The 16,256-nt window shown below is 39.8% G+C and overlaps 2 protein-coding genes across 2 annotated transcripts in view; one reads left to right on the top strand and one right to left on the bottom strand.

The window, feature by feature from the left end:
• LOC116293100 (protein virilizer homolog) overlaps positions 1 to 11,898 on the top strand; it is a 30,331-nt gene extending 18,433 nt beyond the window's left edge. The window contains exons 35-52 of the mRNA XM_089033858.1: positions 608 to 807; positions 877 to 933; positions 1,639 to 1,737; positions 1,988 to 2,102; positions 2,683 to 2,754; positions 3,146 to 3,306; positions 4,155 to 4,217; positions 4,978 to 5,419; positions 5,874 to 5,973; positions 7,044 to 7,201; positions 7,824 to 7,942; positions 8,521 to 8,588; positions 8,864 to 9,075; positions 9,363 to 9,459; positions 9,781 to 9,889; positions 10,079 to 10,119; positions 10,922 to 11,009; positions 11,681 to 11,898. Of these exons, the coding sequence (XP_088889984.1) occupies positions 608 to 807; positions 877 to 933; positions 1,639 to 1,737; positions 1,988 to 2,102; positions 2,683 to 2,754; positions 3,146 to 3,306; positions 4,155 to 4,217; positions 4,978 to 5,419; positions 5,874 to 5,973; positions 7,044 to 7,201; positions 7,824 to 7,942; positions 8,521 to 8,588; positions 8,864 to 9,075; positions 9,363 to 9,459; positions 9,781 to 9,889; positions 10,079 to 10,119; positions 10,922 to 11,009; positions 11,681 to 11,768 (2,289 nt within the window). The 3' untranslated portion in view covers positions 11,769 to 11,898. The remainder of the gene's footprint in view (positions 1 to 607; positions 808 to 876; positions 934 to 1,638; positions 1,738 to 1,987; positions 2,103 to 2,682; positions 2,755 to 3,145; positions 3,307 to 4,154; positions 4,218 to 4,977; positions 5,420 to 5,873; positions 5,974 to 7,043; positions 7,202 to 7,823; positions 7,943 to 8,520; positions 8,589 to 8,863; positions 9,076 to 9,362; positions 9,460 to 9,780; positions 9,890 to 10,078; positions 10,120 to 10,921; positions 11,010 to 11,680) is intronic.
• A 533-nt stretch (positions 11,899 to 12,431) lies between these two features.
• On the bottom strand, positions 12,432 to 14,979 carry LOC116293101 (uncharacterized). Its single transcript, XM_031700499.2, has 2 exons — positions 13,605 to 14,979; positions 12,432 to 12,785 (listed from the first exon to the last, which is right to left on the bottom strand). Exons 1-2 carry the CDS (start codon positions 14,454 to 14,456, stop codon positions 12,525 to 12,527), a joined length of 1,113 nt encoding a protein of 370 aa, XP_031556359.1. The 5' UTR covers positions 14,457 to 14,979; the 3' UTR covers positions 12,432 to 12,524.
• Between the last annotated feature and the right edge of the window lie 1,277 nt (positions 14,980 to 16,256).

Raw genomic sequence — 16,256 nt, 5'->3', positions numbered from 1 at the left:
AGTTGAATTTCAACTGAAGGAACTACCGACGTTAAATATAGGTACTTTACCTTTACCTTTAAATTTTAAAAAAAATACTGTTTTATTTTTCACATAAATATGGAGATTCTGAGCGTGCGTTCGAAAAAAATGACGTGAGCTTGTAAGATACACTTACTTTTAAAATGACATTTTAACCAATCAGAACGCGCGTTATAACCCCCTATTTTATAAAATAAAAAAAATTATTGACTGGGAGATTGGGGAATACGGGAAGGCATTTGTCCCGTATATTATAACAAATTAGCCTTGCAGACACATTGCATAAATGCTGAGCTTCAGGTACACGATGGGAAAGGGTGCATTTTACCGGGTATCTGTATATGATTAGTAAACTTGTGTAAAGGGACGTCTAAGGAATTTGTAGGTCAAGATATCCTGTCAAGTCTGCCAAGCATAACTAGTAAAAGTAAGGGAAAATATAGTGCAAGACGTTTGTTATGGAGAGCCCTAATTTTTCCTAATTGGGGATTTCCCTAGGTGTCTGCGCGCCTCTTCGTTAACGAATGTCGACTTGCAGAAAAGTGAAAAATATTCTTATGATATATTCTACTGTTGTTTGTATTAGGATTTGACCCCAGAAGACGTCATTCAAGTCATGAACCACAGGTTACTATGGAGTGCCCACTTGAACCCCCTGAGCTCTGATCTACAGGGAATACTCAAGTCGCTTGCGGTGTCAGCGTGCCACAACCTACAGCAAGTTCTTCGTCGTGTTTGCTCTCAGTTAGCAGATCTCTCAGCACCCACAGCCTTCAATATTGTCAGGTATGAGTGTCATATTCAATGTTATGGCTATCTATCTCTTTTTTCTAGATGTAGCCTCTTTCCTTTCAGAACACTGTTGGAAGTTCTCGACACAGAGATGTCTAAACCAACTGAAGAAGATAAAAAGTAGGTTGATGGCGTAAGGTTATGTTATAAAGTGATCTGCATTTCGTGTATTCTATTCAAAATCCAATAGACCACTTTACCTTTGCCGTAATGTTTTCCCATTGCATATCACGTGTCATTCCCTAGAGCACCAATTCTTTGCTTAACGGTTGCGCATGAGAAGACACATGAATATGGATACAAGTTGAACAAAGAAACATGTTACCATGGGTCATTCCCTAGAGTATCATTTCTTTGTTTAACGGTTGCGCATGAGAAGACACATGAATATGGATACAAGTTGAACAAAGAAACATGTTACCATGGGTAATTCCCTAGAGTATCATTTCTTTGTTTAACGGTTGCACATGAGAAGACACATGAATATGGATACAAGTTGAACAAAGAAACATGTTACCATGGGTCATTCCCTTGAGTACCAATTCTTTGCTTAACGGTTGTACATGAGAAGACACATGAATACAGATACAACTTAAACAAAGAAACATGGCAAGACACATGAATGCAACTCAAACAAAGAATCTTATTCCCAAGAAAATGTCACGTGGTCTGAAAGTATCAAGCTAAAGAGGTCTATTATTTGCCAAGAGCAGATTAAGTATAAGTGTGAAAAGCGCATGACATAGAGGTGCTGTCCCTTGGACATGACCATGCCATCCAGACTCACCAGAGTTACCATTTGTCTCATGCTGTGTTATTCTCCAGGACATGTACTTCTGATGCTGTTCGTATCATGGCTCTCTTAGCATTCCTCTCGTCTCAACCTGCTGTCAAGATCTCGCTGCTTCAGCTCCTCAAGATAAGGTCAGCATTGCTCACTATTAAATTTCTGCTCATACTTTTCCATCATGACCTAGCTAGTTTCAATGACTCGCTTTTTCTCGTGAGAAATTTAGTCATCTCATTTTTTCCCATCTTCACTTCTTCTCTCCCTCTTTCCCATTTATTTTCACTTTACCTTTACTACCCCTCTCACATACTCGCATTTGCTTCCCTTCCTCCACTTTCCCTTTTACCACATTCTTCATTTTCTTCACCCAATTAAACGTAACAGCCGTGCGGGCAAGAATGATGACGTAATGTTTCCCAATCTCCTCCCGTCCATGTTGGCTTTGTTGAGCGCCGAACCAGACGCCTTGATTGTGCCACGTGCCCAGTACTGCATTGTGGTGAGTTTGGACTAAGCATATGTTAACATGCTACACCTATGTCCTGTTCCCTGAGCAATTCATATTGGCTCAGATGGATGGGACTATTCATGTTGAAATATTCCCCTTTACAGTACCCTGAGTCGTGTTGAAAGACAGCTGTGCCTGTGCATCGGAGCGAGAAAGGGCGGTGAGCTTGCAATAACAGAGACATGTGGATAATTTTCCGAGGTGTTAAAAAAAGTCTCTATCATTGCAAGGTCACTGCTGTTCTCGCTTCGATGCACAGGCATGATTACCTTTCAAGCTGCCTCAGGGAATTGTGAAGGGGACAATAGGACACTTGCATTATAGCGTCATTTACTACCTCTACCAGACTCCCTTGCACACTTTCTTTTGTCCATGAAATTAGCACCAATTGTCTTACTGTATTCAAGAGGAAATAAAAATTTGAATAAGAAAGAAAATTTGTGAAGCATTTTGGTAGTCGTAGTAAAATGACGCCATCATGCAAACGACCTATTGCCTCAGCGTGGTTATAAACTAAGCGTGTCTTTCTAAATTCTCTCTCAGAATTCTCTTTATTATTATTATTTCTCAGTCAATTATCCAGTCCTTATGCGATCCAAGTGTTAGTTTAACATCCTTCGTAACGCCCTACACCAACCAACACGTAAGTAGTACAATATCCGAATAGGAAACGTGGACTCATCGCTTTCACATCAATCGCCGCGGTCACCACGGGTGAGTTAGCGAGTGCAACCTAGCGCAAGTGTATCCAAAACCATACCAGGATCAATCTTACTGAATGGAATGGCAGGGATTCAGTGCGTTGCGCAAATCCCCCAAAATATCAACCAAGTATCGGCTAACATCTCCTTTTCTTAAAATTCTCCTTTCAGTAAAGAAATATCGAGAAACACAAAGAAATTCGCGCAGGAGTTATTACGAAAAAATAAATATCGTGCAACATAAATTCTTGCACCCCTCCCCCCTCAATTATATTATGGTCCATCCCTTAGTGCTTTACGCTACATGCTGAGTTAGATATCGTCTTGTTTCAGCTGTCCAATACATTACCAGACAGTGAAATGCTGTCAGTCATTTGTACAGCATTACTAGATCACGTGGGTTCAGTCCACCAAGCCTTTGCTACCATCTTACTGGCCTTGAGGTCAATGGTCACCCTGACTGAACACAACTATGGTGTATATCATCTCAAAAGGTACTCATCCATGTGGGATACAATCTTATAATAAAAAGCGCAATAGGCCCTTTGCAGCTCAGTAATCACGTGCTGATTAATTCAATGAGAGCAAATGAATGACAATCTTGATTCCCATGGGTGAAATATACTGGTGAGCAAAATTTCTATAACATGTTTCGAGAGATCGTAATAGAACTGCATTTCGTAACACACTGGATACAAATCGTTTCATTCAGTTCTTTACAAGTAGCTAAAAAGAATCGCCAATTTAAAATGAAATAAAAAATTTTGCTCACCAGTGCAGACACGTGACCGTTAACTGCAAAAGACCTATTTTCTTATGCTTGGTAAACAGACCTCTTTCGTTGTCATTTATTTTAGGGAGTGGGGATGGGGGTTGTCGGGGCCGACTTTCAAATAGAACAGCCATTCTTTGATCTGAATCCAGGCTAAATCTTACTAATGGCAAGCAAAAGTTATTTGAAGGTTCCAAATGGAAAATAAGATTTAATTTTTAGTCAAAATAAAACCAGGACATAGCTTTTCTATTTTGAGTCCTGAGGACTGAGAAGTAAATATGGGAGGGGGAGGTAAGAATGAGAAGAAGTAATTCTTTCCCTTTCTTCTCTGTTCGACACTCGCTTAACTCCTCGCGCATTCCTTCAGCTACTGTGTTACCTAATAAAGTATTAACTTGCATAAGAGAGGAAAAGGAAGATTAGCGCATTTTCCCTTCCATTTCTAATAGTCACTCTTCTAACTCGTCACGAACATTATTCACTACCGTGTAACGCAATACGATATCAGCTTGCACGCAGGGTGACGCGTGATAAACATTGATGAGCTGTGTCACTTTCTTTCTTCAGCACTTTAGAAAAGAACAAAGAAGTGTTCCATCGGCTTTTGAAACGCCTCTCCTCATCTTTCGAGTAAGTGATATAATTCCCCATTAATAAAATTAATACATTTTGATAATCCTTAATAATATCTCTATACCTGGGTCAACTGTTCACTCTGTCTACAAACACTAATACCCCATTAACAAAATTAATATATTTTGATAATCCTAATAATAATAATAATAATAATATCTATATATTTACAGGACTGGGAAACCTAGACTAGACTGGTCAATGTATACACTTATTTCAATAAAGTTAGTCACCTGAAAAGCTACAAAGCTGAGACCGGCAAGGATTATGGGTAGATACATTATACATGTTTCAAGCGCTTGATAACTGTTGATGGACTTGAGATCTTCTACCAGTTACAAGTTAACCTCCTCTGAGCATCCTCAACTGCTGCAGTTTATGTCAAAACATTTACTTGTTGGATATAAAATGTTTCCCATGATTCTCAGCGATCACAGCTTTCTAGGTTTTTGGTGACTAACTTTATTGAAATGAGTATATACAACCTCTAATATCCCATTAACAAAATCAATAAATGATAATCCTTAATAAAATCTCTATATTTACAGGACTGGTATACCTAGAAAAGACAATCCACTAAACATTCAACCTCCAATATTCCATCAATAAAATCAATAAATTTTGATAATCCTTAATAATATCTCTATATTTACAGGACTGGTATACCTGGACCACACTCTATAAACAAGCTCTAACATCCCATTAATAGAAATAAATAATATTTTAATAATCTTTAATAATATCTCTGTATTTACAGGACTGGTATACCTGGACCAGACAGCTTATCCACTCTGTCTACAACCACTGAGTTACTCCAGCTACTGATGCCAGAGGAAGCTACCAACATAGCAGTGGCCCAGGAGTCTGCCCCACCCATTGCCGACGTCACTGAGACACAAGAAACAAAACCGGTTACTCCTACTGAAACCGAGGACACAGAAGCGGAGAGTACCGAAGATTTGACCAATGAGAGTATCAAACCAGACCCGGATAAACCAGTTAAACAAGAAATCGACCCAGAATGCGTGACACAAGGATTCCCGAGCGTCACGCTCAAGGGGGAACTTTTTGGGGTGTTTGATGTAGAGGAGTTAAAACCAACGTCTGAGATATCGGTGTCCGTGGCTCAAATGAAAACCTTTTTGAAAGCAGACAACGAGGAGGAGTTTACGCTTAAAGTGTTAGAGAAGAGACTAGAGGTAAGAGGACGTGAATAACCTTGATAGCGAATTGTCAATAGTCTTTTCTTACATCAACCAACATGGCGGCGACGTCTTTTGTGTGTGTGTGTGTGTGTGTGTGTGTGTGTGTGTGTGTGTGTGTGTGTGTGTGTGTGTGTGTGTGTGTGTGTGAGTGTGAGTGTGAGTGAGAGAGAGACTATAAGTCACGGTGCAAGGCGAGGTCAGGTTACGGAATTTAAGATATTCCCCCAACCAATCACAGTGCGCAATTAATATTCCTGTTAATCCAATTACAGTCTTAAGATGTCCGATGATTTTCCGATGTCTTGCGATTTTGCTCTATTTCATTCTCTTGGGAATCATAGCAAATCAGACCACCTTATATTTAGTGCTGACCACAAGATTTAAAAAACAGCAATGAAAAACCAGTTGTTAGAGAGTCCAAGAGTTCTTATTTTGTTTTTATTTATAGGAAAGCTGTAAGGAAGACGAAACGCTAGAAACTCTTTTGGAGGGGATAACAACACTGAAACAAATCCTGGAGAAAGGCGAAGACACGAATAAAGAACCCGGTAAGAAATGTGTGCGTAACATTGCGCTCAAGACCTTTTTCTCACGTGAATATCTATAACTGACGTGATGCTGTAATCCAATAAAATGCGATGCATATAATGAAAAGCCTTATCGGAATAGCCGCACCGACACGAGTGAAAACGTCTGCACATGCTCGATCGAAATCCGTATGCAAATTAGTCGAATGTCTTCATGCTATTATAAAAATGTGTAAACTTGACTTTCAACCATGCCTGATAAATGAACTTCGCAAAATGGCAAAACTTAGAGTCAGTCCTTGAAACTTAAGGCTGCTTATTTCATATTGTGTTTATTAATACAGTATCTTGGTCTCACAAATGTATACTCACGAAATGTTTTGGATACTCGAAAAAAGGGGCATTCATTGTCTAACTAAAACTCTCTTTTCTAAAAGTCTTAATCTCGTACCTAGAGCCCGCGTTTCTTTTGGCCTGCGGCGAAGGACGAGGGCTCTGGCATTATCCATGCGCAGTTTTCCGAAAGTGAGATAAAATAGATCAAAACAATGAAAGTAAAAATTAAATCAAGTAAAAATCAATGTAAAAATCGAAGTAAAAATCATAGTAAAAATTAGAAATCGGGGAAAACGTTTTTTTTAATTTTTGGCAATTCTTTGAACGCATGCGCTGTTATACCAGAAGTCCAAGAAATCCTGGACTCAAAAAATGGATTATGCCAAAGCTCTCGTTCTTCGTCGCAGGCCAGAAGAAACGTAGGCTCTGGGTACGAGATTGTGAAAGTCTCAGAAAACGTGCTAAAAGCCACGCATGCGCAAACGCTTCTCTCTAGTGTCAGTCGCTCCTACACTTGTATGTGGCATTACCCTTTAACGTTAGCGCGCAAAGGTTACATGGAGTGTCATCATAGGAATCAAGGGAGGTGTAGTAGTAGTGCACTCTTGTTCTGGTGTAGTTTTATATAGCTACAGTATAGGGATGCTCACTTCGAAGTTATACAGAGTCTCTTATTCTGATCCATAGTGGTGCCTCAAAACTTTGGTTGCGATTAACTAATAACTGTTGACTCAGCCTACATAATTACTTCACAGAAGAAGACAAGGAACCAGATTTGCCGTCGTCTCTCCCGTTACAGCAGTTATTCAACGACAGAATCACGTTCATCGCGGGAGACCCCGAGGCTGGAGTGAGTCTGACAATGTGGTTCTCTACACCACCCCCTGAAGACATTGAACCTGAGACAGACATGGTTAGTGACTTTATTCTTCCCCTTTTTTTCGTTACCTTTACCTTCCCTTTTTTTCCTTTGCTTCTCCTTCATTTTCCTTTGCTTTTCCTTTCTTTTCTTTTCTCAGTTCTTTTGCCTTTATTCCTTCTACGTTTCTTTCTGGATTCCTAATAGACCCTTTTCGAGTTCCAAATTACCGCTGTGTTTCTTGATTACAGACTCATTTGCTCAGGCTTAGCCTCGATTTTGTGAAGAATATTCACGTTTTCTAGTCAAGGTCCGTCAAGTTTCAAAGTGTTCGTATTGCTGAACTTGTGCATTCTTTACTTTACCGTTGGTATTTGCGAGTAATTAGACACTGATTCGAGGCTTAGCCTGAGCAAATGAGTCTGTAATCAAGAAACACAGCAGTAATTTGGAACTCGAAAAGGGTCTATTGATAATCAAATTCAGGATTTGAATAAACGTTTTGGTATTACTCCCGTTCTGGCAAACTTTGGCAAACCTCATAATCACCGCTCGACCAGTGATTTTCATCTCATAATCACTGGTCACTCGACCTATCACAACGCGCGAAACTCTATATTAATTCAAGTCTAAAATTATACTAATAAATAATAATACTCTTTGATGACGTTTTCAGGTGAGCAGTGATTTGGATTCCCTTCGAACCAAGTACTGTCCTGACTTCGACTTAAAGGCAGAACTAGAGAAAGGTCTTGTACCCTCGCCACCACCTTCTCCTATTCGTAAGAAGAGCAGGTACATATGCCATAATAATATAAAATATTAAAACGTTTCAATCATTTCATAATTTTTTTTTTTTTTAATGTATGGCTTGCTGTCATATCGTTGTTGTTACCGAAAAAACGCACTTTTTGATGCAACGACTTTTCGTTAGCAACTCATTAAATCGTTCAAAATTCACGTGGGATGAATAAATTATCTCTTTGATTGACGTTGAAGCCACTAAAATTTTGCAGGACTCTCTTTAGATGAATCATTTTTTTCTCATGGATATTCATAATGAACCTCGCAAATTTATCCAAAACTAGTTTTATGGTAACAAGTTCTAATTTTGTAAGACCGCATTGATAGTCAGTCTCTTTAATGTTGGAAAAACGTACTCTTACATTACTATGTACATTAAGGGTGGGTTTTCCTGCATGAAAACTTAGGGGGGCATCAATCTCTCAACCTCGTCTCATACTGGGCCAGCAAAAAAAAAAGCTCTTCACTACTGTTTTACACCCCCCCCCCTCCCCACTCCCCACTCCCGACCCACCCCATTTTAATTTGTGACCAGCACCTTAATCCGTAAGTCTACTTGTTACTTTCAGAGTCGTTAAGCGTAAGTTTGATCCTCTCGTCTCTGATGTCGCCAGGGATTTCAAAAAGTTTCGTGGAGGTAATTATTTCAAACTGATCCAGTTTGAGCCGTCATCTTCATGATCTACACTATCAATTATGACCATCAATCATCATCGCATTATCATCATCATCATCCCCATCATCAACATTATCATCGCAATTCAGTCATCACCATTATCATCACCATTAATCATCATCAACCATCACCATCATCATAACCAACCATCGCCGTCACTATCGTCATCATTATCTATTTAGGAAACAAATTCCAGAATATGAGGTATTTAGTTGTGCATATCTAATTCTTACCAGGTTACCAGGGTCGTGGAGGCCGTGGAGGCTCTAGGGGCATGGGCCGAGGTCGTGGACGCGGGGGCATGGGTGATATATTTCGATCTCGTAAACAGAATACAAGCCGACCCCCCTCGATGCATGTGGATGACTTTATGGCCATGGAACAACACAATATGCAGCCTGGTAACAAAGGACAAGAAAACATGCAAAACAGACGCGGAGGAATGAAGGTATAAAAGACTAAAGACTCGGTCATGCGGTGGAATTGTGGCGTGTCGTGGCGTGTACGGATGTCAAACCGTGGCAACTGCGAACAGAAATTTAAATCTGAAAAAAAGCTAATATTAAACTATCTAAGTGAGAATTGCAAATCTAGATTCTCCGAACTCGGGCATATACGACTATTTTGTCAAATGCAAAAATATTCTGACACTCATTTGGTGGTTGCGCCCGACACCAGAAAAAATGTCTTTCGATTTTTAACATTTTCCGGGTTTTCGTCTTCCTTTTCGTTTAGGGTCCAATGACGAACCGATCACCAATGGACAGAGGAGGCGCAGGATTCATGGGGAACCAGCAACGATGGGCTAACCTACCCACACCTTTCCGTAAAGGTAAAGTTTATTCAATCAAGAAGCTTTCTGCGCACGCCTTTTTTAATTCCCCGAAACAAGAGCAGATATTGGTAAAAGTTTAACACCCAATTCTACCCCAATCTTTTCCATCCCCGATGAAAACCACCCAGCAACGCTTGCATTGCAGGCTGAGTAAGAGAACCTCGTCTTGTGCATGTTTTTGTTGTACTTCACAGATATAAAGAAGCTGAATACACGTTGCGTTATTTCTTTTCACATTATTAACAATGGGTTTATATTTTTATAAGATTCAGAGATATTAATTATACCCTATTTATTTGGGGTTCATTGTTGGTCTAGGCCCAGGTCCCCAAGGTGTCGGTGGACGCGGTGGAGCGGGTGGAACGCCTGACTGGACTGGTCAGCGTCAGTTTGGTGGATTCCCAGGACAAAGAGGTTTCCAAAGAGGGTGAGAAGTGTTTTCCTAAATCTTTAGACACTGTTGTGATTATAAACACTTGATTACAGTGATTCCCAGAAGCAATTTGATGCCTATTTTGTCGCGACGACAAATTGCACGATTTTGGTTAATGAATTTCGCTGTATTTCTGTTCCGTTATGACTTGTTTCCGTCTTATGTTTTTTTTTTAAATTTTAGTCCAAACTGGAGCAGTCCCCAAGCATCACAGCAATATCGAGGTGAGTAATTGTCCGTGTCTTTGTACTTTTGATTGATGCGCACAACATTCATTATGTATTGGAGGCGTGGGCTTTTTAATTTTGTACTAGCTAGAACATCCTTGTAGGTTGTGGTGGATCAAGGTGACTGCGGTTAAGCTTCTCTCGGCTCGAACGAATTAGCCAATCAGCGATTCCTTTAATCTAACTTCTGACGGTCCAAATCAATAAGTGGCTCAGTAGAAAAGGGTGGTGATAACTAGTAGAAAAGGGTGGTGATAACTAGTAGAAAAGGGTGGTGATAACTAGTAGAACTAGCGTGGACTGCGTCGGTGTTTCTGAATAAAACAGTAGGAACTTGTAGATAAATTGAATCACCGTAAAAAGCTTTGTGAAACTGACGTTTCGGACGTTAGTCCTTCGTCGGGAGTAAGTGACTAACGTCCGAAACGTCAGTTTCAGTAGGAAAGGCTCTTCTGGAAACTTTTACGAAAAACCTATACCAAACGCAAAAAAATTATGATTATATGAATAGCCTTGCTCTTTTAACTGCTGTCAATAGGGTTTTTAAAAAAACGCTGACACATAAGGGAAGTTTTGCGTCGATAAATGATGATATGTACGTTCAATGTACATGTGATGATATGTACGTTTTTTAAACGTCTTTTCCGTGCTCCGCTGGGCGCGCGGAAAGCGTCGTCAGTGTGCTCCGTTCACTAGTAAAGCACAGTTCTAGACCAATCAGAGCGCGCGTACTATCTAGGCTATATTTCAATGAAGTTTTTTCTTTGATAGTTGTTGTAAAGTGTGATTTTCTAATTAGGTGGAGGAATGAGAGAGAACCAGTACAACAGACCACAAGGGCGTGGCTACTGGGATACACCACGCACCAACAAAGACTCAGATGCAAGGTACACATATCACGTGATAACGAGTTGTCGAGTGCAACATTGCGACCCTTTAACGTCTTAAACCTTTAATTTTTATTGATTCCTTGACATAACAGATCATAGTAGGGGCATGGCTTACTCACAGATCAAACCCTGTAATATCCTCTGGGCTGATCAAAGTAAGGGCACGGCTAACTTGCAGATCAAATCCTGTAACATCCTCTGGGCTGATCAAAGTAAGGGCATAGCTAACTCACAGATCTAACCCTGAAACAACCTCTGGGCTGATCTAAGTCAGGGCATGGCTAACTTGCAGATCACACCCTGTAACATCCTCTGGGCTGATCTAAGTCAGGGCATGGCTAACTCACAGATCAAACCCTGGAACAACCTCTGGGCTGATCTAAGTCAGGGCATGGCTAACTCACAGATCAAACCCTGAAACAACTTCTGGGCTGATCTAAGTCAGGGCATGGCTAACTTGCAGATCAAACCCTAAAACAACCTCTGGGCTAGTCGAAGTCAGGGCATGTAATATCAAAAAATCCAACAATCAATCGCGGGACCCCAGATGTGGGAAGTGAGTGCACCCCCGCTACGCAAACCTTTGATTTCTCTTTTAAAACGTATTTGATAACCTTTTTTCTCGTATCATTTGTTGTTATCCTTCTCATTTCTTTGTTATTCACTAGGTTCATTCCTTCGCCTAATGTCGGTGCCTATCGACCAGGAACAGGGCGCGGCTATCAAGGAAGACACCTCAGGTCATTCACTCGCTAACTCAATATTAATAACATCAAATAATCAATGCTTATGCTTTTCAATGCTTACCCCCATGGAACCTATAACTACTGCAGCCTTTTGTAAGTCCGTGAGCTAAAACTTTATTAAATTATTTTAAGTGTGAGAATAGATTTTTATAGTTTTCTTTACTTGTTTAGTATGGATACACTTTAATATAACTCTTGTGTTTTCATTGTAACATAAATTACACTACATCAATGAAGGTACTTGTTCAATAGGCTATTTGCATCTATCATTCACGTGCTGATATATCACTTTGATAACGAATCAATTCAGCCAAAGGTCCCTTGGGGAAGGCTCTGCTGGATGGCAAACAAACTTTAATTAAACTGCTTCGTATGTTGAAATCGAAAGTATCTCATAGGGGAAAAAAGTATTTTCAAAAAGGTTTTGGATATGACATTAGTAATCCAACAAAAGTTATTTGAATAAAGGAAGTCCGCATTTTTTGCCATCCAGTAACAGTCATTATTTCCTGCAAATGGTCTATTAATCACGTGACGCTAGATCACTTCCCAGGTAAACATGCGGTCACGCCATGGCATCTACGGCGTGCCGTTTATTTTCTTACAGTTGTTCAAATCCTTCCATCCACCTATTACTCCTAGTTCTGATGCCCCATTCACCAGTGGGGGGGGGGGGGGGGGATTTAGCTTCAGCGCCAACATGAGTTCTTAAAAGACGCTACAATTTGAGCATGATTACAATGACAGAATTTCGTGGCGCCCATAACTAGGTGGAATTTGGTAATACTCCTGAATCATGATCCCATGCACTAGCAGAGCTGGTAGCGCTCTCGGTATTTCGTCTCCAGTACTCTACCGAGGCGCGGTTCATGCAGGATTCTTCGCTACTTGACCGCGGCATAGTAATGAGTTCTGGAACTAGGTGAGTTACGGAACTACGACCCAGGCTTCGAGGTTTTGGTCTTGTCGTTCGGAGACTGGTGAGGAGAGCATCTTCACTTGAAGGCGATGGTGATGAGGAGTTGACCTGAAATTTTTAGAAATAAGTTCAGAATTCCTGGTTTGGGTATTAGATCTTTTTTTTCCCCCAATTTACGGTATCAAAATTCCAGTAATTATTTAAAACACTTAATCAGTATATGCTGAAAGAAGCTATTTTCCTTTATTTCAGTTAGTTATCAGTTAAAAACATTCCAATAGGTTATAATAGATATCTCGTTAACATGCACCGTAGTGTGACGTAATGAGAATTGCATGACATAAATGCACATTGTATGACATCACATCCAATAAGAGACTCAACAAAGCATTGAAGTCCATTAACGACAAAACAGCTTTATATTGAAGCCGATAATTTGATTGTTTCCCTAACGTTATTACGAATGGACGGCTTAGATCAGTAAGACAACAATAAGCAAAACAATGCTTTTTGACCCCAGCTTTTCTAGACTGTCAGGTCAATGTTTGCAGTTCCTTAAAAGCTTCTAATTTTTTTAAATAATTGTTTGAAATTTTAAGCCTAGTTACTTAGAAGCTTGCACCTCTCAAAAAAATTCTTAAGTTAATATATACAGATTTTTAATACGAAGGAATATTTGAATAAATAAGACGATGAAGAAGCTAAGCTTCGATGTTCAAAGCTTCGCGTGTGAATCTGTTTTTATATTGTCAGATGATGATGACATCTTAATAAAACTGTCTAAAATCACGACTCTGATCCGAAGCGTGATATTATTTTAATTCATTTATGACCGCAAATATAACACGCAATAATATCATTATCGGTTCTCGCACCTATTAATGTACTTTCGTTAATCACTTTTTTTCGGTACATTTTTGTACTTACGTGTTCTCCAAAGCTAGTCAGAGGTTCTTGTCGTACGTATAGGTATCGCTTGTTACAAGAGCCGCAATATTTTTCCGCTAAATCATCCTGATATTTCAATCCTTTGAGCCAGTCAAGCAACTCCTTCCGCTCTTGTTGCACGTAATTGTATTCATCTGATCGTTGCATTTCTTTCGCTTTTATTGCCTTGATCTCGCGTAGAAGATCCTCCATTTGCGTTTTCAGCTCCTCTATTTGATTTTGTAAGCTAGATTCTTTGTATACCATGTGGACACGTTGTGAATCGAGTCGAGATTCCATTTCGGTTTTACAGTCACGCAATCCCTTCGCGAAATCGTTCTTTTGTTCCTCCATGGCCTTCTTCAGCTCAGCGATACAGTTGTGTTGGGAAATTTCGTTCATATTTACTTGAAGTCCGCAGCCCTTGGTGCACGTAGCGGTTTGATAATCACAAATGATTAAATGTGTCTCTAATTCGCAGCGATTCACCCTCTCTTCGCACCCTTTGTTTGGGCACGAAACCTTAGTAAAGGCACACTCTTCTTTCAAATGGTGTTGCAGTTTCCCAAGTTCAACCTCTTCCTTACAACCTTCAACTTCATTATCGCAGCGTATTTTCAACCTATCGAGATCATTTTTCATATACCTGAAGATTGGTTTAAGATCGCTTGGCCAAAGCCTTTGACGGTCTTCAGGGCAAGACTTATAATGAGTTAACCAAGTATGAATACAAGTTGAACAAAATGTATGTTCACAAGGAGCCAGTAGAGGCTCTTCAAGAACATCACGACAAATCGAACACAGTAATCCTTCATTTACCTCGCCAATAAAACGCTCTATGTCGAACCCCATCTTGTGATCGTCCTTTGATCTTGTGCCTTTCTCCACACAGCTTGCTTGTATCAGATTGTTTATATCACCTTTGTGCGGCTTTAAATTAAATTTTTATAATTTATGAATCAGAAATCGTTATCACTTGTAGATATTTCACTCAAAGTCACGCAAATCCCGAGAGGTTTGGTATTACAACTATGCTGAAAAATCTTCCTTGTCGTGACCGGAGCTTGAGGCTTCTATGCTATCTATCCACTTATCAGCAAGTACATAAGATGCTTGAGTTATCAAATAGTAGTTCTCACAAGAGTGGAACATCACTCAGTTGAATCATCTTTCGCTTTGTTTTGGTGTGACGAACTCGAAACAAAGACTCCAGGAAAAGGAAAAATGCTTATTGTTAAGTGAACCACAGCACCTGATTTACATCCCCCTAATTACAGGCTGCACAGTGAGAGTAACAAGAAACTCGGCTTATAGAATAATGAATTGTTTTGTGAATATTTTAGTGGATTTCGGAAGAATCAAAGATGGTTTTCTTAAGTCTTGCCCGTGAGGGGGTCGCCTTGAACGCGATCAGATGAGGCCTGCAACGAAGCAGAAATTTCCTACTGTTTCTTGTGAGCTGAAAGAACTGTCAAAACTAGTTTCTTTTCTGATCCTTGCACTTTCTTAACAGTGTTTTGCTCTCGACTTTTCAGGATCCATTTCCTCTACACTTAAGGCTTTCTATATTGTGTTTACATACATTGGGCGCACTATACGAGACAAATTGTCTGACCAAGACAGCATGTAGCAACTGCTAACACCCTCAACTATTTACTCACCACTCTAAGCAAAGAGAAGCCTATTATATTATTTCTTATTGATGTATGTACATATTCGATTTCGTTTGCTTTGTTTGACAAAGGATTATCAAGTACTCAAATAACAATGCCAAACGATTACAACATTTTATACTGTAAACCCATTGAATAATTAATGCTTTTTTAATTTTTTTTTTAATTCCTTGACAAACATGAAAGTCTTTTTATAGTATATTGAGAGAAAATCCTCATAGTATACTGTGTATCTGTGCATTAAGAGATCAAGGGATGGTAGGACTTGGAAGTGTATGAGCTCTTGGCGTGACTGGTTATCGTTTTCATGGAAATATGATGATGATGTTTTTGGTGTCGAAGCATGTTTGTTATCGTTGTGGCATGTAACCTACCCTGGTCCCAGAGCTTTCTCGTATTTTTTTTTCTCTGTAAAATCGCCGCGAAGCGGCAACAACGAGCTGCGAAGCAGCGAGCCGCGAGAAACCTCTGGTCACGACCGTTGAGAACCTCACTTTCATGCCATCAACTTATGATCGTCGAATTCTGATTGGATGGCTATTTTAATCACTGTACGAGAAATATGATTGGCTGGATTAGATATCTATGGGGGTAGGGGCTGAATGAGCTTGTCACGTCAATATTTTTGTTTGGGGGGAGGGGTCAGGCTTTTCGTGCCATCGGACTATATTGTCATTATAGCGTCTTGTCAGCCTGAAGTTTGATCTTTAACACATCTTACAATCTTATCTAAAGTCTATAGTTTATAAATATTGCTAGTTTATAGTTTCAATCATGGTTTTGATATCCAGAGAACTATTCGAGAGTATCTTGAAATCAAGTCTCGAAAGTCGTTTTCCCGAAATAGAACAGCTATCGGCTGAGCAAAGCAACGCTTTGTTTGGTCTGTTAAACCGAGAAGATGTCTTCGCCGTTTTGCCAACCGGTCATGGCAAGTCAATCATATTCCAACTACTGGTCGACTTCTGTAAGGAACTTA

This window comes from Actinia tenebrosa, unplaced genomic scaffold (assembly GCF_029948245.1).
Source record: "Actinia tenebrosa isolate PJP-AT-01 unplaced genomic scaffold, QUT_ActTen_1.0 PGA_scaffold2__45_contigs__length_23673736, whole genome shotgun sequence".
In the NCBI taxonomy this organism is placed as follows: Eukaryota; Metazoa; Cnidaria; class Anthozoa; order Actiniaria; family Actiniidae; genus Actinia; species Actinia tenebrosa.
This window is presented reverse-complemented; position numbering and strand designations above follow the sequence as displayed.